The sequence below is a fragment of the Myotis brandtii genome, unplaced genomic scaffold, assembly GCF_000412655.1.
Source record: "Myotis brandtii unplaced genomic scaffold, ASM41265v1 scaffold465, whole genome shotgun sequence".
In the NCBI taxonomy this organism is placed as follows: Eukaryota; Metazoa; Chordata; class Mammalia; order Chiroptera; family Vespertilionidae; genus Myotis; species Myotis brandtii.
The window spans coordinates 471,562-498,996 of NW_005367775.1; the positions used below are offsets into that span (position 1 = coordinate 471,562).

The 27,435-nt window shown below is 41.3% G+C and overlaps 1 protein-coding gene across 1 annotated transcript in view; it reads left to right on the forward strand.

The window, feature by feature from the left end:
• Window positions 1-14,224, forward strand: part of POU6F2 (POU class 6 homeobox 2) — a gene marked incomplete at its 5' end in the record, with an annotated part of 116,201 nt that extends 101,977 nt beyond the window's left edge. Inside the window, 3 exons of the mRNA XM_014547164.1 lie at window positions 739-907; window positions 7,586-7,754; window positions 11,199-14,224. Of these exons, the coding sequence (XP_014402650.1) occupies window positions 739-907; window positions 7,586-7,754; window positions 11,199-11,703 (843 nt within the window). The remainder of the gene's footprint in view (window positions 1-738; window positions 908-7,585; window positions 7,755-11,198) is intronic.
• Window positions 14,225-27,435: the final 13,211 nt, after the last annotated feature.

The window sequence follows — 27,435 nt, forward strand, 5'->3', positions numbered from 1 at the left end:
CAATGGAAAAAAATATCCTCAGGTGAGAATTAACAAAAAAATTTCAGGCTGACATGAGAATTAAATGAGAGAGTGCATGAGAGTCCTAAATGGAGTGCTGGCGGAGAGTAGGAAAGTGACCAGTGAGACCTACAAATGTTAATAGATGTTTTTGTCCTGACTGCCCCAATTTCTCTCTTAATTTTCTATCAGATATTAGAGAGCCTTTTTCCTGGCTCCACAGTAATACACCCAGACTCCTTGGTCTGGGAGAGCAGAAAGTTCTCATATTCAGTCAGCCTTATTAAATTGGGAATTGCCTAAAAACACCAGTTACCTAAGACAACTGGCTGGACACAGCCAGACCTTTATAACTGAGTTTTGCATTCCAAGTTGATTGTAAGCACTATAGTTCATCTACAGGTACTTACACAGCCGGTCAAATGTGCTGTAATTGTTTGAACAGGCAGAAAGCTATACACGGTGTTCAAGAAATGTGGAAAATTGGGTGCTCCAGTGAGCCAAGTAGGGAATTAATAATATATTTAGAATTACTAATAAAATGCCTGTCAAGCAAGCAGCAACATATTACATACCAAAAAAAAAATCCTGCCTGCTATGTAGGAGGATGTTCGCTCTTCCTAAGAAGTACATATTCTTGGAAATAAAATGATTCAACCGCAGATGAAACTTCTGGTCCCTAGCATTTTCCTCCTAATTTTTCATTCATTTGTGTGTTTCTTACATCTTCCCGTGTAGCTCCACCAACCCTCCCAGACGTCAGTGGGGCAAGCAGCCTCCCAAGGCAATCTTCTGCACCTGGCTCACAGCCAAGCATCCATGTCTCAAAGCCCTGTCCGGCAGGCTTCTTCCTCCTCCTCCTCGTCCTCCTCTTCTTCAGCTTTGAGCGTGGGCCAGTTAGTCAGCAGTAAGTATCCTTTCTGGCTCAGTTAAGTCATAATGGCTTCCTTGTTGCCTGTTTGCAATGCTCTGCTCTCCTCTCCTCTGTTCTCTTCTCTCTCTCTCTCTCTCTCTCGTACTCTACCTTCCTCTCTCTTTTTTATTAGCTCAACCTCAAAGAGGAATTTCTGGCCCTGCTAAGCCAATATTTGTATGAAGTCCATGCCGTGGGCCAGATGGTTCCTTTGGGATGCAGGCCCCCGAAGCACACCCCCTCCATAAGTACCTGTAGGGACTGGTTTCCATTTCAAGTGCTTTCTGATGTGCTGAGTCAGTCCTGCCACTTCAGAAGGGAGGAACTGATCAGCTTGCAGGGCATGAGCCATATAGCTCAGAACTGAAATAACCAACAGCAGGCACTGAGCCCACAGGTCAAAATGCTTTTCTGTGTGTTTGAAGTCTCCTGCCATTCTATTTGTAGGTGGCAGAGGAAATAAAAGAGAGCGGGCCTGAGGGTGGGTAGCTGTGTGTGCACAGTGAGCTGCCTCCAGTGGCATGTGGGGGAAGCTGATGGGCTAGAGCTATCGCTGGACTTACAGTTGCTACATATTTTGAGCATGTTACTTAGTTAATTCCCTTATGTCTCAAAACCCGACTACAGAATGAATAGCACATGCAGTATATTCTGATGAGTAATAGTACATGGAGTGATTTCTCAAACGACTGTTTGAGCTTCCATTTGTAAGATTTTCAAGGCACTTTCAATATCTTACTCATTTTAATACTCACAAGGTATTGTAAGTCCTCCTTTTTAGATATTGAACCTAGCATCAAGTAAAACCTGAAAAGTGCAACCCATTTTGACCATCTTATGTCAGAGGAACCAGATTCAGTCTTAGTTGAGAGACCCTGGCACCCTGTATGACCAATATAATGGGTGACAAAGCCAGGATGATAACCCAAGACGTCTAAGTCAATGGATTGTATATATTCTATACACCAGAGCTGCTATAAAAGATAGAATGCTTACACATGAGTTTTATCCAGTGAAATTTGAATGACAAAATATAGCAAATCACCTGAATATCTTTGAATATTTTTTAAAAGCCTGGGCCCATGCCTTATAATTAAAACATAAGAGCTTTTCTCTGAGCCAATTTGAAGAGAAAAACTAGACATCTTGCATATTATGAAATATATAATCAAGCATGAAATATGCAATTCTTTTTGTCCAAGATTAAATTCACCTAATCTGCACATAGGCTAATGGCGGGGAGCCCTAACCCCATACTTCAGATGTAGTTGTTATCTAGGTTAAATTACAGGGAAAACAAAGGGTCAGTCAACCTAAACAGAAAAATAAACACATTTATTGAGCACTATGTGTACATCAGGGAACTGATTACAAAGAAATACAGAGAACAAAGCAAAATGAATGCTATGATCAACATATGTATAGGGACACTGAAGATATAGTAGATGGTTATCTCAGTTTTAGAAGCTGAGATAGAATGGAAGGACTTGCTATAGTAGTTAAACCTTAAATTGAGTTTGGATGGTAAATGGAGCAACAAATTCCTCCAAAAAGCAAGGTCATAGTTGAACCTGTGGTCAAAACCTTGGTTAATGAACAGCCCCATATCATACTCAAAGGGTTCAACAACCTATCATTGTTCCAGATGAACTGAAGTGGGCAAGTCATACAAAAATCTTCCCCACTCCAGGCAAAAGAATGCAGAATTAATGTGTTAGCAATGATAACGGGATCTTCATATGCAAAGAACACCACATCTGGGCTCAGAATTACCAGATATGCACATTCATTAGGACATCTGCACAATACCTGTTCACAGCAGCTACACAGCTTGCCCTATGTTAGACCTTGATCAGTCTCTACAGTCGTCAGAGGTGAATATACTTTCTATAAGCAGGGCTTTTGGAAAGTCTAGAAGAGTCAAACAATTGACTTGGAAAATGTCCCAAACTGGGTTGATTTACACAGTACTGCTTAAATATAGGTAGATTTGGGATTTTTTATTCTTTGCCGGGTTTGGTTTTTCAGTACACTTGTCTTGAACCCCTGATCTGTAAATTTGATTCGTAGACAACAAAGGGCTGATAGTCAATACCAGAAAAACCAAAACTATAAAATGAACGTAAAGATGCATGGTGACAGCTTGTGGCACAGAGGAACCCCTGGTTCACATAATCACAATTCACATCATTTTCCACAACCCAATGAAGTCACCATATTGCAAGTAAGCTGTTCTCCCAAATTGCATTGTATGTTCCCAAATGGTTTCTTATGTCTCAGAAATATTTGGTAAATACGTCCATTATTTGCAGTGAGAATAGCACTGAAAAGCAGATGGATGTTTACATAAGGCAGTTAATTCATGCTTGGCAGCTTTTTTAAAGATGCATATTTCTTCTATAAGAATCCCACAAGCAGAGCTTATAGAACGGTGATATTGAGAGGTGGTGATTATTCAACAACCCGTTTGACAACCCCTTACACGGATGCCCAGGCTAACAGTTGGAAGGAGTTAGATTTTAAAAACTAAACAAAACATCTGTCCTGAGCACTCAGTTCAGTATTGGCCCAGTGACCACACACCCAGATTCTACAGAGCGGGTTTGTTTTCACACCATTTGCATTTAGTGCCCATAAAAATCTTTTTACTTTTCAGCCCGTGCATTCCAGATTAGTTTGGGAAACATCATCACTATATTACAAGTCACTGCCAATTTTCAATGCCAGTTTATTCTAAATCTCCAAGGCAGTTAGACCCCATATAGGTCGATCTTCTGGCTCCTCTAACAAGGGAAAGATTCAGGGTGGACCCTGGCAGTCATTGCTAGTCTTTCTGGCCCTGTAATTAATATATTGGGCTGACTTAATCTGGAGCAAACTTCTATAAAAGGTGCCACTTCCTCTTCAGTGCAGAGAAACCCAGACCAGGTTGTCCTAGAGCTGATTGGAGGTGCTGAATCCACCCTGTGCACGATCTGAGGGCTCCCTCTGAGGTCCCATCAATACGGCCTCAGATTCATCCTTAAAACTGATACAACCTCCCAGAGCCAGGAGAATGAATGACAGGAAGCCAGATTGACACATCCCAGGGTGGAATGTCAACCTCTGAGCTAATTTGAGAGTTGAGGTGACATTCCTGGAGGGCTTCCACTTACAAAGCTTCATTTTTTTATTTTCATTTCCCTGCTCAATCAGAAAAGCGTACAGGGGTGGGCAAATGTAGATCTACAGTTGTGCGTATGCAAAACACAAGAGTTTATTCTTGTATTTTTGTAATCTTAAACTGCCTTTTGCCCACCCCCTTATTCCTTAAGGAAGAGGAACTATTCAAACAGCAGGAAAAAAACCCTCAAGAGTTTAAGACAGAAACTTCAGAATCAGAAAAGATAGCCTCAGCTCTTTTAATTAATTCAAAAAATCTTATAGACACCATCTAATGAACTCTCACAATGTGTGAAGACAAGTTACACATGTGGTGATCAGGGAAAAACTAATATTGTCCATGGGTGGGCCCCTTCTTTCCAGGGCAGGCCCCTTCTTTGCATGGTGAGACTTTTGTGGTCTTGAGACCTATGGATCAAAACCATAATAAGACATTTTGCCATCTGATTTTATGGATAAGAGCACTAATATAAAGAAAGCCAGGCAGCTCATCTCCAGCAATCAACAAATTTTACAATGTGAGACTGATTTCTCCTCCCTGGGCCTTTGTCCGATAGATCATCGCCCTGTTGCAATTTCACAAGGAAATCTATCTTATCAGTTACATACTAAGTAGAACCAGGAAAAAGACAAGAGTGGAAAATGTGTGAGAGGAGGAAGAAGGAATTCTGTCTCTGGTGTAATAAATGCCTGTGTGGGGCCTCACAGAAGCCATTGGGCTCAGTGAGACAGGCGCCCACCTCTGTGAGCCTTAGAGTCAAGTTCAATAGCAACACTGCTCAATGCACCGGGGGTGAGAGTCCATAGCTTTCTTTCCAACTCTGATTATTGTCAGTAATCTGGCAAAAAGCAACCTGCACAATCACACACACACACACACACACACACACACACACACACAGATTTAGTTCCTGGTCTCCAGGAACTAGTAAGGAGACAAATGATAAAAGCAGCAGGGGAAGAGAGAGAAATAAGGTTGAATAGATTTACATAAAATTCAGCCCAAGTCAAAAACCGGCCTGGTACTGCATGACCTAATCTGGTGGCTGTGCAGGCCCTGGGTCTGGAGTAGATGAGGGACATCCTTCCAGATTCAAGACCCACCTTTCACCTGCTAATGAACTCAACTGAATCCCATTGATCTAAAGATGGGTCTAATAGAAAGCACAACTTTCCTTCCCGCACAGGCTACTTAGCTTTGCTCAGAAACAAACTCTCTCCCCAACTCCAGACTACACTGCTCACCCCAGCCCACTGGCACCCAGATGTTTGCCACTTGCTGTATACAGAGGGGGTTGGGGTGGGGTAGAGCAAGGACTGGGTGCCTGACCAGGAGCCCTTCCCTTCTGGCCCCACCAGTCTTACACAAGTGGTAGAACAAGTTCTCTGTGGAGTGGAACCTGGTGAATAAAAGTGGCAAAAGGATTCAAAAAAGACAGTGACATGCGGAAGATGCCATGCCCAGACTTGGTCATGACAGAGCCACAGAGAAGGCCTCTGTCTGTGCGGTCCAGGGATCTGCTGCATCAGAACCCCCTATGGTACGTGTTAAAAATGCACATCCCTGGACCCCAGGTAACTCTCACACCTGCCAAATTAAGTCCACCACCTTCCTACAAGCCACTCTGTCACAAGGAAAGTCTCTGGCTTCCATTCTCTCACCCTCGGTTTTGAAGCTCCACTGCCCACGCTTGCAGGTCTGCCAAGCCCCTCTGCTTGCTCCCGTGGAGAGAGGCCAGGCCCCTCCTTCACTGGGCCATTTCTTACAAGTGTCCCTCTCTGTTCCAACCAGAGTGCTCCCAGGATTATTCTACTATAATCCTCCCATCCCACACCCAACCCCATAAGGAACCTTTTTACACTTTTTTTATCCTAATTGCCCTCCTTCCCCCATGAAATGTTAATACCACAGATATACCGCACCCCTGTTCTGTGTATATACTGTGGCCTTTTGGGGGCCAGAACCATTGTGCTAAGACTTTTCCACCTTCCCCACCACCACCCAGCACCAATCTCGCCTTGGCAATGCGAAATGGGCTCAGCAAGGCAGCAGGTCTGAGAAGGGCTTGGAGAGGAGGAGGGGGGAGAGGGGGGCGGACAGCCAGAGTCGGTTCCAGCTAACTGCTTGTTCCCAAGTTCAAATGTAGCCCTGGTGCAGCCAAATCTTCTAACGTTTCAAAAGAACATGAAAAATCTAGAGGTTGTTTTTTTTTTTTTAGAAACTTCCCAATGTTTAAATGTTGGCAAGTAATTAAAGAAATGTGTAAGTACCAGAAAAGCTGAGTTTTATTCGCTGAAAAGTTGCTCGTTGTTAACTTCTGCTCTAGGAATTTTTTAAAGGAAGAAATTAGAGGAGGGGTTCAAGGCTGTTGTGTGTGGATGAGACCTCCCAGAATCCCTAGCTAACCCTTCAAGCTGCGCCAGGCCGCTGTGCTGGTGGGATTTAATCCAGTCCTAGAAAAATTGGCTCTTGGGATGCAAATATTTCTTTCTTTTCATGATAAGAGTGTTTAGAGCCCTGAGACCAGAAGGATACTATAGTCCACCACAATCCTTAGACAAGTACTCAAAGATATTGAAATGGATGGGTTATTGTGCAGAGAGAGGACGAGAAAAACTTTTCACCTGCGCCCTAGGAATGAGGTGGAGAACAATGGAATCGGCAGGCAGGGAGAATGGCTTCGCTCCAGGCGGGGTCCAGCCGCACTTTGAAATCTTCCACCATCCCCAGCCCATGCTGTCCCCCGCTTGGTGTGTGCTTTCATTTATCCAGGATCAGTCGCCAGGGGAGGGGAGTTTCATTCTCCAGCTGTTGTGTCATTTCCCTTGGTAAGTCCTTAATTGACCGAGTTATCTGGCACCGAAGGAGCCTGCCCGCCATAGGCATTTTTATTATGTGCCCTTTCCAGGGACAAAGGCAGCAGGGTCCGTAAACTGCTTGGTGGAGGGAGGATATATTATCCTCACAGCTTCATCATAAGCATGCTCTTTCGAAGGGTTAATGTGAACATGAGAAATTAGGCAATTTTGCCATCTGTTAGCCTGGCTGCATTGGTGACCGAGTGAAGGAAAAAATACAAAATAATATTTTCTTCAAAGGGCAATTCTTAGCACTCAAGATTCCAAGTAAGACAGTTCAAATTGAAACCTTGCCCATCTTATATTTTTGCACAATATTTGGACATAGTTATGTTGCCTCCCCCGTAGCAGGTGCCTTCCTGCCCTGGCTCTTTGTTAAGCCCTAAGGAAGATGCTCTTGTAATGTGGAAGTGGCAGTGTGAGCAACCTATGGTTTTATCTGGGATAGGAATATCTTGAAGGATAACTTGTGGAGGTGCTGAGGATGGGGGCTTGGGGTGCCTCACCTGGGAGACAAAGGGAACATCATGCCATGTTGGTTTCCCCACTGCTCTGCTTGAAAGAGGACCATTTTCCCATAAACCATAAGAAACAGATGTGACTCGGATGTATGCTGACATATTGATCCTATTTTTAAAAACATCTCTACAGATCCCCAAACGGCCGCGGGTGAGGTGGATGGGGTTAATCTGGAGGAGATCCGAGAATTTGCCAAAGCTTTTAAAATCCGGCGCCTGTCCCTGGGCCTGACGCAGACTCAGGTGGGACAGGCCCTCAGTGCCACAGAGGGCCCGGCGTACAGCCAGTCAGCCATCTGCAGGTAACCCGCGCCCGCATGCTCCGCCTCTCCTGGCCGGCCTGGGCCTCCTCTGCCCTTGCAGCTCGGCTTTTCTTCTTCGGGTGGGCAAAGCCGGAGGGGTCCAGGGTGGGAACAAAGTGTGGGGCGGCTCCGTGTTGAAATGGGTGGTAGATGGGAATGAAGGTGCTGACGCAGACTTGCGGGCCCTGGTTTGGTAACTCCTGTCAACTCAGAGAACCTCCAAGGCTGCCTCCTGGGAAATACCCTACCCCAGCCTCCTCCAGGCTGCAGGTGGGTGTCGGTGCAAATGGAAAGCTGCCAGTCCTGGTGGGGGCTCATGCTCCCACCACTTCTGTGAACGGATGGCTGCCAGGATTTCCCAAGAAAACTCACCATAAAGCAAATGAACCACCTTGGGACCTCGAAGGAGCTTTTACCTCTCCTTCTCAGATACCAGTTTAAAAGCACATTTTTAAAAAAAAGAAGCACCTGCTTTACGTGGCTCCAAAAAGGGGTACTGAGAATCTGGCCTCATCTGGCCCCCTCCACCCCCCAAAAAAAATTTAAATAAATAAAGAACAGAATCCAGCCTTGGTTGTGTTCAAGTTGATCTGGGTCAAGCCGCCAGAAGCAGCCGCGCGCATGCATGTGTGTGTTGCACTAATCCGCTGTTTATGCATGAGGCAACAAAGGCACTTCGGTAAGAGCTTTTTCCTCTTGGGCAATGCCTTATGAGTCCTCCTCCATCAGGAACAGCCAAGAAACCAACTCTAAACTCATTTAAGTGGATTTTGTTCTTGGTGATCCATGAAATGCTGTCTTTTTATCTGCTCTTTATACTTTTAATGTATTCCCCAAAGGACGGAAGTGTACTTCTCCTGCAGTTTGAGACTAAGGTTATAAATAACATCAGTATGGGGTAGTAGCTTGCAGCTTACATTTTGCTCAATGATTTTCCATAAAACCCATTGATTGTTGTTAAATACAAAAAGCTCCATAGGATCCTCTCACTTCTATGGCCTCCCCTACTGTTTTTTCTTATAAGATACCTCCCTGTAGAAAATAACCTTTATTCAGTCTACACAAGGAGACTGCTGCTGGGAAATTTGTTTCAAGGCTTGTATATGTTATTCCAAACAATATGTACAGAAGCATCAACACTAACAAGCAGCATCAGTGATACGAATACTGTTGCTCCCTGTTGGGAAACATTAATTTTGGTTCCTCTTGACAGCCTTGCGATAAAGGCAGCCACAGGTTTTTAAGTTGTTGCCAATTTGCTATTGTGACTAAGGTCCTCTTTGGCTTATTTTTAGCCCTAAAATCTGATTTCCTTTTATAGGTTTAAGTGCTATCTAATGTTTTCACTGACATAGGGAGTGTTTCTTGGGCATTCCCAATCAAATATGTTGATGTCTAAAGTCTTCCCCGGGGGAGGCCAAAAAGCTATGGCTGAAATGATCAGAGACCTGGGAATTCGTTGTATAAAAGAGTATGTCGATGCCTTGACTTTTTGGCCTTTCTGTAGCTTCTGCTATTTCAGTGAGATGATTTTATGAGCTCGCTACCATGAAAAAAAAAAAGAAAAGAAAGAAAGTCTTAAAAGAAACCAAAATCTGACATAGAAACAATTCAAGTTCATTTAAAGGTGACAGGAATCTGCACACCCAGGTGTCACTTCTCCCTTCTTTGCTGCAGGGACTCCCAGGTGCTGTTTTGATAAGTTCCTCCTAATTAGAGACACAGAGGAAAAAACACCACCAATATGACTGGACACCCCTATCATAGGCTTCCTCCCCGTGCCATGGCGCTGTAAAGAGTGTGAGCTTTAGGACTTTTCTAGGGAATGACGGGAAAATGAGTGATGTGGCAATTAACAGGACAAGGAGAGCGCTGGGGAAGCTTGCCACAAGGGATGAGCTCACTAAATGACATTAAATTCATTTTTATTGAAAGCAAGTTGTACTTCCTCCCTCTCTGACCAGGACTTGAAGTTGTATTTTATTTTTATAAAATAAACAAATAACTCCTTGAACTATGCTTGGAAGTGAATGCTATAAGAATTGCATTAAAATTTCATACGATTTGCTCTATTTATCACAACATAAGATATCTAAAATGCAGCTCCAAAAATCAGATCATGGCACATAAAGGAAGCTTATCCTTTTGTGTCCTTTTGCAAGATTCCTTACAAAACATTCTCTGACTGACGAAAGCAGGTTCATTTTGGCTCTATGAAAACAGACTATCGTAATAAGATGCACTCCGCCATCAGACGGCTGTTTTCCAACAGCCCTGAACTTTAAAAGAGAGAGGAGAATTCTGTGTGCCCAAAGTTGTCAGATCAGAGGGTCGTGAATTTGGATTTAGAATAAACAAACAAACAAGAGGAACTGTCTGTTTTTGTATTTCATTGAAAATGAGTATAACTTTCCGTGAATTTGGATTTAGAATAAACAAACAAGAGGAACGGTCTGTTTTTGTATTTCATTGAAAATGAGTATAACTTTTACACCGAGATGTTAAAGCACTCTACATAATTTTACCCAAGATGCTTCATAATTTTTTTAGTCAGTGTAGCAAAGAATTGCTGGTGGCAACTGATGTACAGAAGGCCTCCCTCATTTACAGAAAATAATATCATTCAAGTACAGGTTGCAGGTATCACACACTAAACGCAGCTTGATGCCCTGGTGCAAAGGTACACTGATGCCGGGCAGGGTTTAGAAGGCACAAGGTGGCCGGAGCATATCCGGGGATGGGTGTTCATAGTACTTACAGTGTGTCCAGCTGTTTGAGTCCAGCAGTAAAGTAGCAACAGGACATGTCTGACCTGAAAAGGGAACATGTTGTTGACATACATATGGTGAAAATTGTTTGTTACCAGAGACAGAGTGAGAGAAAGGGGAGAGAGAGAGATTACAATGAGACACAGAGCTGAAGAGAGAGCTGTACAAGAAACTTGTCCTAGTTGCCACCACTAACTGTTATAAGAGATATGATATTTCTATAGTCCAATGAATGGAGGAATTAAGGAAAACATGAAAAGGGTCATTTTAAATGAAAGAATGTGAGAGCTGTTGTCTTTGATGTCACTTTCTGGTGTTAATTTCTACCTTAGAATTCTGAAGATTGGGGGAATGGTGTGGTGTGATTAAAATAAAAGCTTGTATCTCGAAAGTTTACCGGAAAAAGATCTAGGAGTTGTTTCATTTCTATTGTGAAGGCTCATGCGTCGCGCTGTCTCCACCTCCCCGGCCCCGGTCTGTGTCCGCGCGTGTGGGCTGCATGCACTGGCATGAGGCATGCGGGAGGGCGGGTGCTGGCTTGAGCGGGCACAGCTACCTTGCAGCTGGCTGAGAATCTGGAGTGAATTCGCTCTGCCAGTCAGTCAGGCAGGCAGGCAGGAGCCCACCCTGGCAGAGGACTCAGTTTAAGACTGTTCTTTCTCAATTTTCCCCCCAGACACACCATCCTGAGAAGCCACTTTTTCCTACCACAGGAAGCCCAAGAGAACACTATAGCTAGCAGTCTGACAGCCAAACTGAACCCTGGCCTTTTGTATCCTGCCAGGTTTGAAAAGCTGGACATCACCCCTAAAAGTGCCCAGAAGATCAAGCCGGTGCTTGAGCGGTGGATGGCTGAGGCTGAGGCCCGCCATCGAGCAGGTATGCAGAACCTGACCGAGTTTATCGGGAGTGAACCGTCCAAAAAGCGCAAGCGGCGCACCTCCTTCACACCCCAGGCCCTTGAGATCCTCAATGCCCACTTTGAGAAGAACACACACCCCTCCGGGCAGGAAATGACCGAAATTGCCGAAAAGCTGAACTATGACCGGGAGGTAGTTAGAGTTTGGTTCTGCAATAAGAGGCAAGCCCTGAAGAACACAATTAAACGCTTAAAACAGCACGAGCCTGCGACAGCTGTCCCCCTGGAGCCCTTAACAGACTCTCTGGAAGAAAACTCCTAAAGGGACGCCCACCAGAATCCGAGGCAAACTCCGCAGAAACTAAGCTCCATCCTTGGGACTCCACCAATAGACAAAGAAACAAACAAATACGTAATAAATTAAAAATAAAATTTTAAAATAGCCCTCGTCATCCTCCTTATCAGTAAAAGACTAAGAAACCTACCAAGTGGACAGAGTGGTTTATACATGTCCATTGGTTTTCCAAAAAAAAAAAAAAGAAAAGAATTTGTTTTTGAAAATTTTTAAACAAGGAATGCATCACACTGCAGGTGTGTGTGGTAGGCTCGTTCCCTCCCCCACCTGTCTCCCCACCGCCAGTTTTTTAATGGACTAAAAGCGAACCAAATAACCACATACTTTTTTCTGTATAGTATGAAAATGTGAACACATTTTAAGGAAAAAGAAAAACAAAACTAAACCAAAAAAAAAAAAAACGAAAAAACACACACACACAAACAAGAAATACCAACAACAAAAACTTTGATCTGTTCAAAGCGAATACAAGCCTGCCACCTGGAGGAAGGATTGCGTTCTTTCAGGTTCTAAGTGCTGATTCACTATGAAACCTATTAACCAAAGTCATTGCCAATGCGATCGTCCGTCTGCTCTTCTCTGCGTGTCAAGTTGTGTTACAAAGTTTTACGTTTGTACTTACTGGAAACCTGGGAAGCTGATTTCTCCCATCTTTCCCATCTGTTGTCACCTATGGAGTGGGTGCCATTGTTGAAGCCATTCTGTGAGGCTCACTATTTGCTTTTACTTTGTCTGGACAGGGTTCTTTTTTCTTTTCTCTTCTTTTCTTTTCTTTTTTGTTGCTGTTGTTGGGAGAGGGTGGCATCCTGGATTGTGTGCCAAAGCATTTGTTGCTTTCTTCTCACTATGACTTGTGGGTTTGAGAAAAGAAAATGGAGCTTGCACTTCTCTTTGTTCCTCCATCTCCCATCTCCCTCATACGTGGCCTCCAGTCTGCTGGAAGGCCGCAGGGTGGGGACAGTGTCTCTTCCACTCAGATCCTAGTGACATGCAGGCGAGACTCCAGAATGACTAGGGCTTTGCTCGATGAACTGTCAACAATGGCATAAGCTGTCACTGTGCTCACTGTCCACACCAGAGCTTGGGATTTTTCTCAGTCTGTCGGCCACGTACATGGAGAGCTGATCAAAACTAATTTTGTAATATAAACAAACATAAGCTGCACATTTGGTTCAATACTTACATCTGTGTTATGCTTCTGTGCAAAGCAATTTCTCTCAGAAGTCTGATAGCCAAAGAAATGTCTCAAGATTTCAGTCAACATACACACGTAGCATGCACACACCCACATGAACACACACACAAAGGAAATGGGCCAAAAAAGAAAGATAGAGTGACTGGATCTTTAAAGCCCATCATGTACCCTGTAAATCCCACCTTTTCTGCTACTTCTTTCATTCCAATAGCAATGGCAGACTTTTCTCGGGGGGTGGGGTGAGTGGTCAGTTATTCTTGGAATATATAAATGAAGCAGAAAGTTGGCAGACAAACTTAAACCATTGGAATTGGGCTCTGGGTTCTTGAGGGGAAAAGAAGTTTTAACAATGAAGTGCCTCCTCTCAAAGGAAAAATACACAGTGGCTTATCTACCACATCAGAATAGCCTTCACTATTAAAACTTAGGGATTATTTCATTTTTCAAAATAAGTTACTCAAAAGATCTGTGGGCCAAAATGACCTAACAAGCCAGAGGAGAAGCAAGATGAGAGGATGGCTGTGCACTGAGCACTTGAAGCCTGTGGTTGGTATTCTCTACAGGTACAGGCAACAGGTGTTGCGTTAAAGGAGCAGGGAAAAGGAAACCATCAATATGCCTGCTGTAAAATGTAAATATTACCGAATAATTCATTAATAAGCATGCCCATGCACTCTCTACAAGTAAATTGTAAAAGGAAAAAGAGAAAGCCCAACTCAAGCTGCCCAACTGATGAGAAATGCCATGTTCCCTCCCTGATGAGGGTTTGCGTCTCTTCTGGTAGCCCCTTTGCTGGTTGGGTAAATGCAATGGTTTCATTGTCCCCCTTCCCCGGATGATTCATGCAGCAATCGGGACATCGCCAGCAAGGAAACTTTAAAAGAAAAAGCCTGGAGGTGGAAGCGGTCGCTTGCAAAGGTGTTTCCATTTTGCCAGTCTGATACTAATTGGACCACAGCTGATCAATCTTCAATGGTAATCACATCATGGTACCCGTTTCGCCACCTCCAAAACTGTACAAATACCAACAACCCAGAAATCCAAAAGTATACGGATTAAACAGATTATGTATTCTCCAAGACCTGCTCCAAATTCCACCAAGAAAAGCTCCCGAAGAAAACTTAACAAGATAACATAACAGATGATGAATGCTCAATGTTTAAACACGTGCTAGCAGCAGTGACATAAGGCCTGCTCAGTTTCAAGATCTATAATTGGGAGGGTACAACGAGGACAGTGAAGATATAAAATAAAAGTAGTCTTCCAGAATGGAATATAAAAGAAATATATTTATCCCACAGTCGTAAACCCATTCATTTTTTTATAGTTTTATAATTTTGTATTGTTTTATAAATTATTTATAAGGTGTTGTAATGCTTCTTATATTGATTTTTTACAGATAAATTTTTTGCTACAAGGCATAAAAAGGTGCCTGAACAGATTCTTAAGAATATCAATTATATTGTGTATACAAGTCTTCTGAACCACACCTATTGCTTAATTTTATTAAGACATTTCTTATTTTCACTTGTAAACAACTTCATAGGCCAATAGCATTTAAGTGTTTTATATGTTTTCATGAACTGAAGGTAAAGGTTGCCACTAACAAAAAATAAAAGCCACTTTGGGCATATGTGATTGTATTTCACGCTTCAATATTTTTCTTACATATTTTTAAATTATTGTCATCTTCATTTTCTCTATTGTTTGATGAAAAAGAGGAACAACTGGTGTTATATTTTACACTTGTTTTGTGGGAGTTTTTTTCAACCAGAAAACATTTTGAACAGTTGAGAGTTTTAATTGCATTGTAAGGTTTTGGTTTCACGATTGTAATCACATAAATACACATTCAAGTGTGTGTGTGCGCGCACACACACAAACACACACACACCAAAAGAGAAAACAAAAAGGCAAAAGGAGCTAGGAAAAAACAAACAAACAAACAAGTAGAGGCGTATCAAAGAACTCAAGCTATAACCAAAAAGAAATTGCGAAATGCCTTTGCTCATCTTCTCTATGCTGGACCAAAGCTCAATATTTGTAGGTATATGCACATTGTATAGATATGGCTAAATGTTGCTGACAATCTCGCAATACTAAACTGTTCCTATTTTAAGAAAAGAAAAAAAAAGTACAAACTGTTCATCAATGTTTTACCTCAGCACTCTACTTGTACCAGTTAATGACCAAGCTTAAACAAATGGAGAAAAGGAAATTGATTTTCATTTAAATGTTTGACTGTAAAATCTGTTTGGATAACATTTTGTAATGAGCTTTTTTGTCATGTGATTTGTTTGTCTTCAACTTGAAAGTACGTGAGGCACATTTGCTTAATTGTTGTTAAGAGAGTGATTTTTTTTTTTGTCCTGCGTGCTATGATCTAGACTGGTCACCAGGGTCCCTGACGAGGCACCACGAAGGAGCCGCCTCCCCTGCCTGGAGCAGGCAGAGGCTGGAGGACAGGAAAACAGACTGGGTTGTTTTGAATAATCATCATGATGAGAAGTTGACATGATGGACTTGTGACCAAGAAGCCAAACTGGATATTTAAAAGCTCCTTATTTGCTCTAACATTGAAACCAAAGCTGATTTATCTGCACAGGTTGCTTAACGTTAAAAAGAAAAAAAACTGACAAAACTGTACTTAATCTAGAGCAATATCTGTATGGTCAGTAAAGCTGCACTTTGTGTATTTCTTAACAGCTTCAGATCTGTCACTTTTAATTTGTACCATAAAAAATAAAGAATTGTTTGACATGAGCTTCTAGGCTAGCTGTGTCTTAAACTCATATATGTCATTTACATTGTAGGTATGTAAATTAAGAATATGTTACAACCCCAGATGTTAAGGAAAGGAAGGGGTTAATGTGATTATTTGAAACGAAATACTCTATGAATTAGGACTGACTCCTTTGGTGGCAAGTAACAGAAACCCAACACAAACTTTGTTACACAAAAAGAAACTAGGTTGTTTGACTTGGCTGGAGAGTCTGATTGCGGACCACAAGACCAGCTGGATGCAGTGGTTCCAAAGACGCCATCAGCCTGTCCTGCTTGGCTTCTTTCTCAAAGACCCCAGACGTTGTCATACATCTGTCTCTAAAGTGTATGTTAGGCTAAGCACTGTGTTGGGGGATGGTCTAATTGAATAGGCCATTCAAGGTCACAGGCCCAGCCCTGTCTGTGGTCTAGGGTAAGGGGCCTCATGATAACAGCCGCCCCGGACCACAAGGATGAAGGAGGATGTCGCAATGAAAAGTCAGAAGACGGCAAACGAGTAGGCAGACAAACCCAGAGCCATCGCAGTCGGCCACTAAGACCCAGCTGTGTGCCAGGTGTTGTTGAGAACCCTGCTGTGGGAAAGAGGTTTTGCTACTCTTGGCATTGCCTGTCATCACATATTCTGGGAAATTTAGAATTTAAAACATGTTTAATGTGAATGGGAGGGGTGAGTTAATGTTGCTAGATAATTTGCTAATTCAAAAGTAAAATGGGAGCATCTTGCTAAAAATACCAATTAAAAAGTTTTTAATGAGGATCATAATCTTCATACTTTTAATGAGCTTTAGCAAATATTTCTCATGCTATATAGAGACCCATATATCAACTTCATGTTATGATTGATAACAAGTGCTTTGGAGCAAGCAATGGGACCAAAAATCTGAGTGCCCATACATTATAAACGGTCCAGGAAAGTGGCCAGGAAGCTCCCAGAATGACTTTAAGAGGAGCACAAAGATGCTGATGCTTCTACTTTCATGGGTGAAAAATGCAAAATCAAGTCATTTTCAAGCTTTCTTTCCATCTAAAGTACTCTAAAAATATTCTGGGTGAAGGTATTGCCTATGATAATACATATTATTACCCTAAAATATCTTCTTTTAAAAAGATAGCCATCAGCCCTGGCAGGTGTGGCTCAGTTGGTTGGAGTGTCAACCCGTGTGGAAGGTCTGGGTTCAGTTTCCAGTCAGGGCACATGCCTGGGCTGTGAGCTCGATCCACAGTGGGGGCGAGTGTGGGAGGTGATCTATCCATGTGTCTCTCCTACATCGATATTCCTCTCTCTCTCTCTCTCTCTCTCTCTCTCTCTCTCTCTCCTTCCTTCCCTCCCTCCCTCCATCCCTCCCCCCTCCCTTCTTCCCTCTCTGAAATAAATTTAAAAAATAAAAATAATTTTAAAAGATAGCCATTAATCAATTAGTTTCATATTCCATAAATATTTGCTAAGCATTTCATATGTGCCAGAAACTTTTATGTGTTAGGGACCCAGAAATAAAAATTTTAAAAAATGAATCCTTGCCTTCAAAAAACTCATATTCATTGTGCAAAAACCAGTAATATTTCTCCAGAAATTAAAATTATCTCATGTTTCTGGTACTACAGCATTTCACAAATAAAATCAATTTCCGAATTAAAATGATGAGAAGCAGTTCTGAGGCTGACTTCGAAACAGTAAATGAATGGTTAGAAGTAGCCTAGGTTTACAAGTCAATCAGCAGTATCTATTTTAAATGATTTCAAAAGCCATTCCAATAATAATTTTCCACTAAGCCAACCATATACACATAATCTATTTAATGGCAAATATAGCGAGACAATGGTTGATAAGTTTAATCAAAAAAATCTATGATTGGAAAGAGTTCAAAAGCAATCGGTCACAAAGTAGATGAAACCAGCTCCCTTACTAACCCAAGCAGGTCTGGACTGCTCATCCATTGTCCAAGCAAACAGCCCTTCTGACCCATTTGGCTTATCTGCTGTACCATGAGGAAAGTCCTGGTCAGGGGAAGAAGACATCTGAGGTTTCTAGTGTAGTGAGTGAAAATCTATCTAAACAGGCTTCTCCTCTCCCTAGTCCAGCCGTGGGCAAACTACGGCCCGTTTGAAATGAATAAAACTAAAAAAAAAAAAAAAAAAAAAGACCGTACCCTTTTATGTAATGATGTTTACTTTGAATTTATATTAGTTCACACAAACACTCCATCCATGCTTTTGTTCCGGCCCTCCGGTCCAGTTTAAGAACCCATTGTGGCCCTCGAGTCAAAAAGTTTGCCCAGCCCTGCTAGTCCCTGGCTTTCTACTTCTCTCTTTTTCTTTTTTTGCCCTTTTAAATTTTTAAAATTCTATTTTTTAATTACAGTTTAAAGTCAATATTATTTTATATTAGTTTCAGGTGTACAGCACAGTGATTAGACAATCATATGCTTACAAAGTGGTCCTCCCAATATTTCAAATACCCACCTGGCACCATACATAGTTATTATATTACTGACTGTATTCCCTAAACTGTGCTTTACATCCCCGGGACTATCTTGTGATTACCAATTTGTACTCCTTTTTTTGTTGTTTGTTTATTTTTATTGTTGAGACTATTACAGATGTCCATCATTCCCCCCCCCCCTTTGCCTCTCTCAACCCAGCTCCTGCCCCACCCAAGGCCTTCAACCACATTATTGTCTGTGTCCATAGGCTATGCATATATTCATTGAAGTTCTTTGCTATATCTCCTCCACCCTCCCCCCACCCACTTTTCTCTGAGATCTGTCAGTCTGTTCCATGCTTCCATGCCTCTGAACCTATTTTGTTCACCAGTTTATTTTGCTCATTAGATTCCACATATGAATGAGATCATGAGATTTTTGTTTTTCTCTGACTGGCCTATTTTGCTTAGCATAATAATCTCCAGGTCCATCCATGTTGTCTCAAAGAGTAAGAGATCCTTCTTTTTTATAGCTGCATAATATCCCAGCTTTTTACCCACTCATCTACTATTGGGCACTTGAGCTGTTTACTAGAGCTAGAAAAATTATAATAGAAAGTTAAACAGACTGAATGTTCTAAAAATTAATTTGGTTTTAGAAGGAATAAATACCCAGAAGCAAATATAAGGCTCCTAGGACCACCTTCTTTCCCTAATGATGGTTGTTTGGTGATCCTTTCACCTCAAGGATCTCTCACATTGAGCTGTAAGTCAAGATAAGACCACAGAACGGTCACATGAACTGCTGTTGTCATATTTTCACCTCATAAAATTAATTTATGTTTTTAATCCAAATGCAGGATTTTGTATGCATTCCTGTTTAATTTCATCTCGTTAGTTTGGGCCCACATCCCAGTCCACCAAGGTGTTTCTCGTATTGATTTGGTCACTTAATAAAATATCTGCTTGCTCTCAAAATTGAAGGCCAACATTTTGCAGCTCCTGAGTGGATGTCTTCATCACAAGTTAAAGAAATCATCTATAACTTTCTTAGATTAAACAGGACGACTTATTGAGAGGGAACTAGGACCTCAGCGAATTGAAATTGTCCAGATGATCAGGCTAAGAAAATGGATAGGAACTGCGGACTAAGAAGCAGGAAGGACAATTATTTGTTTAGTAGAAATAATCTATCTAAGATACTTCAGCTACCACCCTCAGACACCATTGCCATTGCCCATGACTTGATGCTGCTTCCATCTTGAATGAACATGAGAATCCCTTTGTCTTATTTGAATTTGCTGAACAGAGGATCTAATTAGCCAAGACTCTGCCACAGGCCTGGAAGCCAAGGAGTGGAGAGAGAAAAATCTTGGGCCTTTTACCATCAGTAGCAAGAGAGTGAATTCCAGCCACTACAGCATGAAGGCCACACACAGTGGAGATTACCCCCAATACAGCAGCTAGAATTGGACACTGGAAAGGCAAAAAATATCAAAGTTCACCATAAATGTGAAATTTTATTTTAAAAAATGTTTTGAGATAGCATAAAGCAGAACTGATGTTCAGATATATACATCACTATAGGTATGCCTATTGGTCATAACCAGCATCTGTTCTAATCAACCTGTGTTGCCAAATACTTTTCATATCATCCTGTATATAACTATACGAAACAGATTTAACTAAGTAAGTTGGGTTGATAATGCTAAGTAATATAATTTTTGTCAAATAACAAGAAGTGATTAATAAGCAATGAAGCTACTTTTCTGGTGTGATTTGTAGATAAGCTCTAAGGGCAATTTCAAAAGAGGAATCCAGAGCTGTTTTGTTTTGTTTTTAATGTTTTGGGGTTTTTTTTACCTTTGACAGTAGCATAAAGAGACTATTGGGAGACATAGTTTGGGTTTTTGTTGTTTTTGTTTTTGTAAGTAAATGCTGGTGTTTGTTTAGAAATCAGTTTTATTTTGTTTTACCTCACAGTCCCAGAATAAATGTACCCACATATAAAAAACAAAACAAGACATCCTTTATGTGCAAAGACAATATGACTGACCTATTGTTGTTAGTCATGAGCTTTGCAAAGAGCAGCAATAGGCAACTTGACTAAGAAAGTGAGTAAAGGAAAGATTTCTTTTGAAAGGTAGTTACTGTATTCAAATAGCCTAGAATCCACATCAGCAAAAGAGAGTTGGAAGGAAAAACCTAAGAAGGAATAACATGGACATGCATTCAATGAACCAAAAGGATCAGCACAAAGCGGAAAGCAAACTGGACTCACAAGATAAAATTTTAAAAAGAGGCAACCACAGGCACAGGAGGACAAGGGGAGGGAAGAAATAAAGAACTCAAAATGAGTCGACAGAAAATATACAAAGAAAAATAGAATTGTAGACCTTAGAGCTGAAAAATCAAACCACTAAGACCATACAAAGCCCCTGGTGAAGGGATACTGTTCTCTGTACTAAACCTTTTCGTTTTTCATCTTCTTGGCTCTGAACACCCAGAGAGGGACATCTGTTACAAACCTCTCCCTACTCCCCCTGTTGTTAGGAAGTTAGATCCTCATAACTGAGAAGTTTCCAGTATTCTGATGAAACCCATTATTCTTTTCTATACTTTTAACCACAGTTGATAACTTGTCTCTTTTCCTTCCATTATTACTCCTCGCTATTTATAGATACAGCAATGGTCTCTTTCCTTCAAAATATGCATATTCAGTTCCCTTGATCCCAGCGGCCTTCAAAATGAATGATTTTGAAAAGAGTAGGAGGAGAGACAAGAGTCATCTTTATGATCCTTTGCATATCCCCATTATCAGTGTCTTCTCAATAATGAGAAAGGCCATGCTGGGCCAGACATTTAGTCCTTTAAGTGAGCACTTCTACCTGCCCTCCCTACATATTGATCAGTTGATTGGTTTTTAAGATTTATAAAAGTGTACTCACTGCCAAGGTCTCTGGGTACCTCTGTAATAGTAACATTAAGCAACATAAAGAGGTAAATTGTTCTTGTCCCAAAGGCTTCCTCTTGTCACTTGAGAGTTTTTTAAATGCACATTTACAGGTAGACTTTGCCTTCCACTGAGGGTCATCCAAACAAGGTTTGCATGGGGTTCAAAAAGGAAAAGCTTGCAATGCCAATGACAAACCTATGCAAAAATCCCTCTCTCCAGCCTTTAGAAATCTAGAATTATAATCTTGGTAAAGCTGTTAAGATTGACTATTTCCAAACACTAACCCATGGTGTAGAGCCAGTCTTTCACTGGTCCAAGTAAAGTTAGAAAAAAGCCAAAGAAGTTTTCCTAAAACCTAACTCAACTTAAAGAATCAATTAGTACTCTGAGATAATGTTCTTCCTAATTTTTAGTATTAAAATAGTTGTTTTAAGCAATATTATACTTTACTTGACAAAGAAAAAATAATTCAAAATCAAGAAGCCACTGATTTATCAGCTAAGAAAACTGAGCCTCAGAGAGGCTGAATGAGTCCTCCTACCAGCCCTACCCAGTGCAGATGAGGAGACAGACCTAACTCCCCCAAGTGCATGCTGCTCCTTTCCATCGGCCAGGGTTCTGAGAAGTCCACTTAAGTCCCCGGTGGATATGTGTCATTTCTTGCTACCCCAATTCAAAGCTTTTTTCCTCTTTAGAAAATTTCTCCTCACCGTATAGCTCAGAGGTTACTTCCTCTCCCCCACTTTCTGGTAGCTATAGGGTGTGGATGCTTGGGCCAGGCAAGGTGGCTCAGATGCTCCCGTTTGGGACTTCAGATCTTGAAGGAGTAACTTAGAGATATAGCGACTATTAGACACTTTGATGGAGGCAGAGCTAAAAGCCAGCAAAGGAGGTACAAAGAGCCAGTGGCTCCAGAGGCATCTCCCTAACCAAATACTTCAGCAGCGGGGCCTTAGCTATACCCTTGGCTTCCCAGCCTCCTTGGTTCCTTCCTTTTCTTAGCCTGTAACTCTTGAAATACTTGTGGGGCTTTTTGAAGGGTTGCTAGACCTAGTGAAAAATATATAGAGTTAGAGTGACCTAGGTTACACTTGAATGCTCTTCTTAATCTTTCCCCTACCTCTGTGCACTGAATTTGCCTCCCACTCCACAAAGAAAATAAATGTTATTAAATATAGTCTTCTACCATTTCTTGCCTCATCTCCAAATACTAAGTCCAAATTCTTGACCTGCTTTCCTGTGGCAGGAATGATGGGAATGAGGAAGAGAAAACATGCTAAAGTGCCCATCCAGGGTTGGAGGGAGTATTTATGAGAAGAAGCAAAAGTAAAGTGAGCAAGTCTGAGTGGGGTGGATGAACTCAGGGCCTTAGGCAAAACTGCCAGGTCAGAAGAAGCAGTGGGTAGACCACAGCCCAGAAAAGCAGCATAGGGTCAAAGGAGTGGCCTCTGTGTGTGGTGCACAGTGGCAGCCATCCACTGGGGTCACTGGCAAGAAACCAACAGTGCCCGGGAAGCGTTATGGAGACCCTGGTATCACAGAATGAACATGTGCCTGAGCCGATGGGAAGGAGCAGTAGGAACTTGGGGGAGTTAGGTCTGTCTCTTCATCTGCACTAGCTAGGGCTGGTAGGAATCATTTAGCCTCTCTGAGACTCAGTTTTCTTTTCTGTTAAGTCAGTGGCTTCCTGATTTTGAATGTCACTGGTTTATTTCTATCTCTCTATAAACCAGCTCTCTATGTTCCTCTGTAAATATGCTGGATGATGATCCTTAAATATCCACCCTGGTCTAATCAGCTATGTCTAGGTCAGCACAGTCAACATGACACAAACTTAGATTCTGAGCTCTACCATTGATGGCAAGGCAGTTTAATGATGGTCTCAGTGGAAGGGAAAGGGACTGGGCTGGTAGACAGCCCTGAATGTATCCTATAAGATCCTACTTCCCTTCCTGGTGTGGTTCCTGACTACTTCTCCATCTCATCCCTCACTACTCCCCCACAGTCCTGTATGCCTCCGCATCCTGTGCTCATCTTCCCATCCTCTCTCTCTCTCATCTCCAAGCCTTCACCCCAGTTGGTCCTTCTGCCTGGGAGCATACTTTCCTCTCTCCTCCTGACTAACTCCTTCTTGCCTCCCAGGTCTCCATGTAGGTGTAATTTCCTTCAACCAGACTTCCAGGACAAGGTTAGATGCTTCTCATCTGTTTTCCTAGATCATTGTAGCAGTTATCACACTAAACTATTTAATTATCTACCCCTCCAAATAGCCTGTATACTTCTCAAGGGCAGTTTTCCCAGAACCTGTGCCTGTAGCTGCCTGTCATGTTGTCAGTGACCAATAAATGCTAAACAAATAAATCCATCAACTCCCCAGATTCCCCTTCCTTCTCTGCTCCACCCAGCTGAGCTTCCCAATCAATCACTTCAACAATTTTACAAACTTTCTCAGTCCCCTTACTCTGTATTTCTATGCCCTACCAGGCCTGCACTCCGCTCATCCTCAACCCTGATTCAATTCAAACCTCTCTTTTCTTCCTAGGCTGCCAACACTGCTAGAAAAATTACAGACAGATGCTGAAAGGAACCATTTCAATCAAAGGTCTCTGGTCTCCATGGAGCAATGAGTGGAGTTCAGCAATTTTGAAACTTTTTCTTAGTCTTGTAGGTTTTTCATTCCCTAGGCAGCTATTCTAAAACTTTTCTGGCATGCAGTCTAACTTAAGTCTCAGTTTGATGCGGTCATGTTCTGGCCTGTCTGGATATGTTGAGGGGAGGTATTAAGAGAGGGTTCTCTGAAGCCTGCTGACACGGGACCCAGGTTATGCCCATAGCTAAGTTTTAGACAATATAGTGGTGTAAGGCAGGAGATGATGATGGAATCTGAAGTCTTCTGAGGCTATTATTCAAATGTATGCCTAATCCAGTCCTTGGGTATTTGTCTGTGTGCCAGGGAGAAAGAAATAAAAACTGAAGGAGCTGTTTCTCTTCACACTGAAGCCCATGCAGGCTTTGGAACATGCTAACAGAGAGTAATCTGAGGAACCAGCAGTAGGAAACTACCAGGTCAAAAGAAGCAGTATATAGACCAACGCCCAGAAAAGCAGCATAGGGTCAAAGGCGTGGCCTCTGTATGTGGCTGTACAGTAGCAGCCATCCACTGGGGTCACTGGCCAGAAACCAATGGTGCCCAGGAAGCATTATGGAGACCCTGGTAGCACAGAATGAACATGTCCCTGAGCATATAAAAGACACTCTGGTAACTCCTGAAATACTTGTGGGGCATTCTGAAGGGTTGCTAGACCTAGTGAAAAATATGGAGAGCTAGAGTGACGTAGATTACACTTGAATACTCTTCTTAATCTTTACCCTGCCTCTGGGTACTGAATTTGCTGCCCACTCCACAGAGAAAATAAACACTATTAGATATAGTCTTCTATCATTTCTTGCCTCACCTCCAAATACTAAGTTCAAATTCCTGACCTGCTTTCCTGTGACAGGAATAATCAGAATGAGGAAGAGAAAACATACTAGAGTACCCATCTGGGGTTGAAGGAAGTCTTGATGAGAAGGAGCAAAAGTAGAGTGAGCAAGTCCTAGTCTAGGGTGGCTGAACATTGGTCCGGGGACCTCCTTTGGATCAATGAATATGGATATGAGAGATGCTGCCTGTCTTCAGTACAGAGGCTTAGACTCTGGGGGAGGAGGAAAAACTCACACAACTTCAGACCATGTTTATATCAATACTTTACAATATTTTAAATCACAGGGTCACCTAGAAAAGCCTTACCTGCCATAATCCTTCAGTGTGAGGGTGGAGGGCTAAGAGGGAGTGGCCTGCAAAGAGCAGATGGATGGGCTTTGAAAGGACACTTATAAAGTAGCAAACTAAGGAGAAGGAGAAGAAGAAAAAGAAGGAGGAGGAGGAGAAGGAGGAGGAGGGGGAGGAGGAAGAAGAGAAAGAGGAGGAGGAGGAGGAAGGAAAACAGAACAGCAGACTTCATAAACACAAACCCAAGCCTCAGTTGGGAAAGACAGATACCTTCATTTGAGCTATGGTCCAACTCAGGAAGGGAAGTGGAACCCCACCTGCTGTGATTTTGTCTGAATCCCTTTACAAGTGAACTGCTGGATCAAAATGCTTGCCTAGGAATGGCTTTCCTGGGCCCATAGGTAAGGTGAGCCAATGTCCTTCTGAAGCCATGAAAAAAAAAAAGAAAGAAATTGGCTTGGTATGGAAATGCAATAAACTTAAAAGCAGTAGGTCCATTATTTTTTTCTCAAGATTGACATTTATCAATAAATATCAGTTTATACCTGGCCTAGACATGTGATATTTAGTCATACATATCACATTTGCAGTGAAAAAGTTCACTGACCCCAAAAAATAAAATAAAATAAAAAAATAAAGCAAATCATTTAAATTAAATAGTTTCTTTATTAGATTTCATTTTCCAGCTCTTTTAAGTTAATAGACTTTTTTCCTTAATTTCAAATGGTATAATGCCTTTTGGCTGAACAATGATTATCTTTCCTGCCCAATGGCCTTTTTTCTGTCAATGGCAATTAAATACACAAAGATGGTGTGCTTTCTAACTGTTTAAGATTCTTATTTTCCCATTACACATCAGAAATTTTGCTCGTGTCAACCAAATTTTGTTACAAAAATTTTATTTGATAAGAAAGGATCGCATGTAGAATTGTACACCTGAAACCCATATAATTTGATTAAGCAATGTCACCTGATTAGTTCAATAAAATATTTTTTTAAAGAAAGAATTCCAAATCCCCAAATTAAAATGCAAACATCCTAGAGGAATGCCAACTACAAGTTGTTTTGCTGTGTAATTACTGCGGGGCTTTTTACATACTGAGAAGCTGAAAACCAGATTTCTTAGCCATTTTGTTTTCTTGAAGTGTATTTTCTAGGTTCACCTAACATAAACCTCCACAAGAAAAATTTTTTTACTGTTCTTTACTACTACATGGCTTCATACTTTTTATGTGGGATTTTAAATCTCCTTATTTTAAATAATCATTATCTATCACTTAGTGAGCATAGGTGAATCTTTTAGATAAAAGTGAACAAAATAGATCCCAACGCTATTTTTTTACAAAAACATCCTACATTTTAAAACTCTTGTTAAACCATAGAAATAAGCACCCTAAACAGATTAAAATACAAAGTTATGATTCTTCCTTTTTTCAACTGTTTCTGAACTATCCTAATGTTACAAAAATTTTATTTGATAAGAAAGGATCTCATGTAGAATTGTACACCTGAAACCCATATAATTTGATTAAGCAATGTCACCCTGATTAATTCAATAAAATATTTTTTAAAAGAAAGAATTCTAAATCCCCAAATTAAAATGCAAACATCCTAAAGGAATGCCAACTACAAGTTGTTTTGCTGTGCAATTACTGCAGGGCTTTTTACATACTGAGAAGCTGAAAACCAGACTTCTTAGCCGTTTTGTTTTCTTGTAGTGTATTTTCTAGGCTCACCTAACATAAGCTTCCACAAAAAAATTTCTTTTACTGTTCTTTACTACTACATGGCTTCATACTTTTTATGTGGGATTTTAAATCTCCTTATTTTAAATAATCATTATCTATCACTTAGTGAGCATAGGTGAATCTTTTAGATAAAAGTGAACAAAATAGATCCCAACGCTATTTTTTTACAAAAACATCCTACATTTTAAAACTCTTGTTAAACCATAGAAATAAGCACCCTAAACAGATTAAAATACAAAGTGATGATTCTTCCTTTTTTCAACTGTTTCTGAACTACCCAAATCAATTCTATGTGTTATTGCACTTTTGAATGGCTTCTAAGGTTTCAAAATTCAAGCTTAAACACTTTACTCATTCCTCTGACCATGGGATTATATTCTTTGAAACACACAAAATCCAATTAATTCCAAACTTTTATACAGAGTGTCATTTTTGTCTACCTGGTTTTATTCGGCAATCTAAATGAAACTAGATTCAACCAATGACCAATGAGGAGTACTTAATATAGATGTTCAAAAAGGAAAAAAATGTATATTAAGAAAACTCTCTATTCTAGAATCAGGTCTTGAGGTGGGGGAGAAATAATTCCTCCCCCAAATTGTCTTTGTTCTAAATGCCCAGATAGGAAAGACAACATGTATTCCATTATGCCCACAGAAGGGATCTGGCCACAAGGATCTGAAAAATTGTAATGAATTCTGTCCATCAACAACGTAGGCCATTCAGTCCTTTACTCACTCCTCCAGTAGGACTCTCTGTTCACCTCCTCTCTGGCAATCTAAAATTCTCACTTCCTCTAGGACCCAGCTCTCAGCTTCCAGAAAC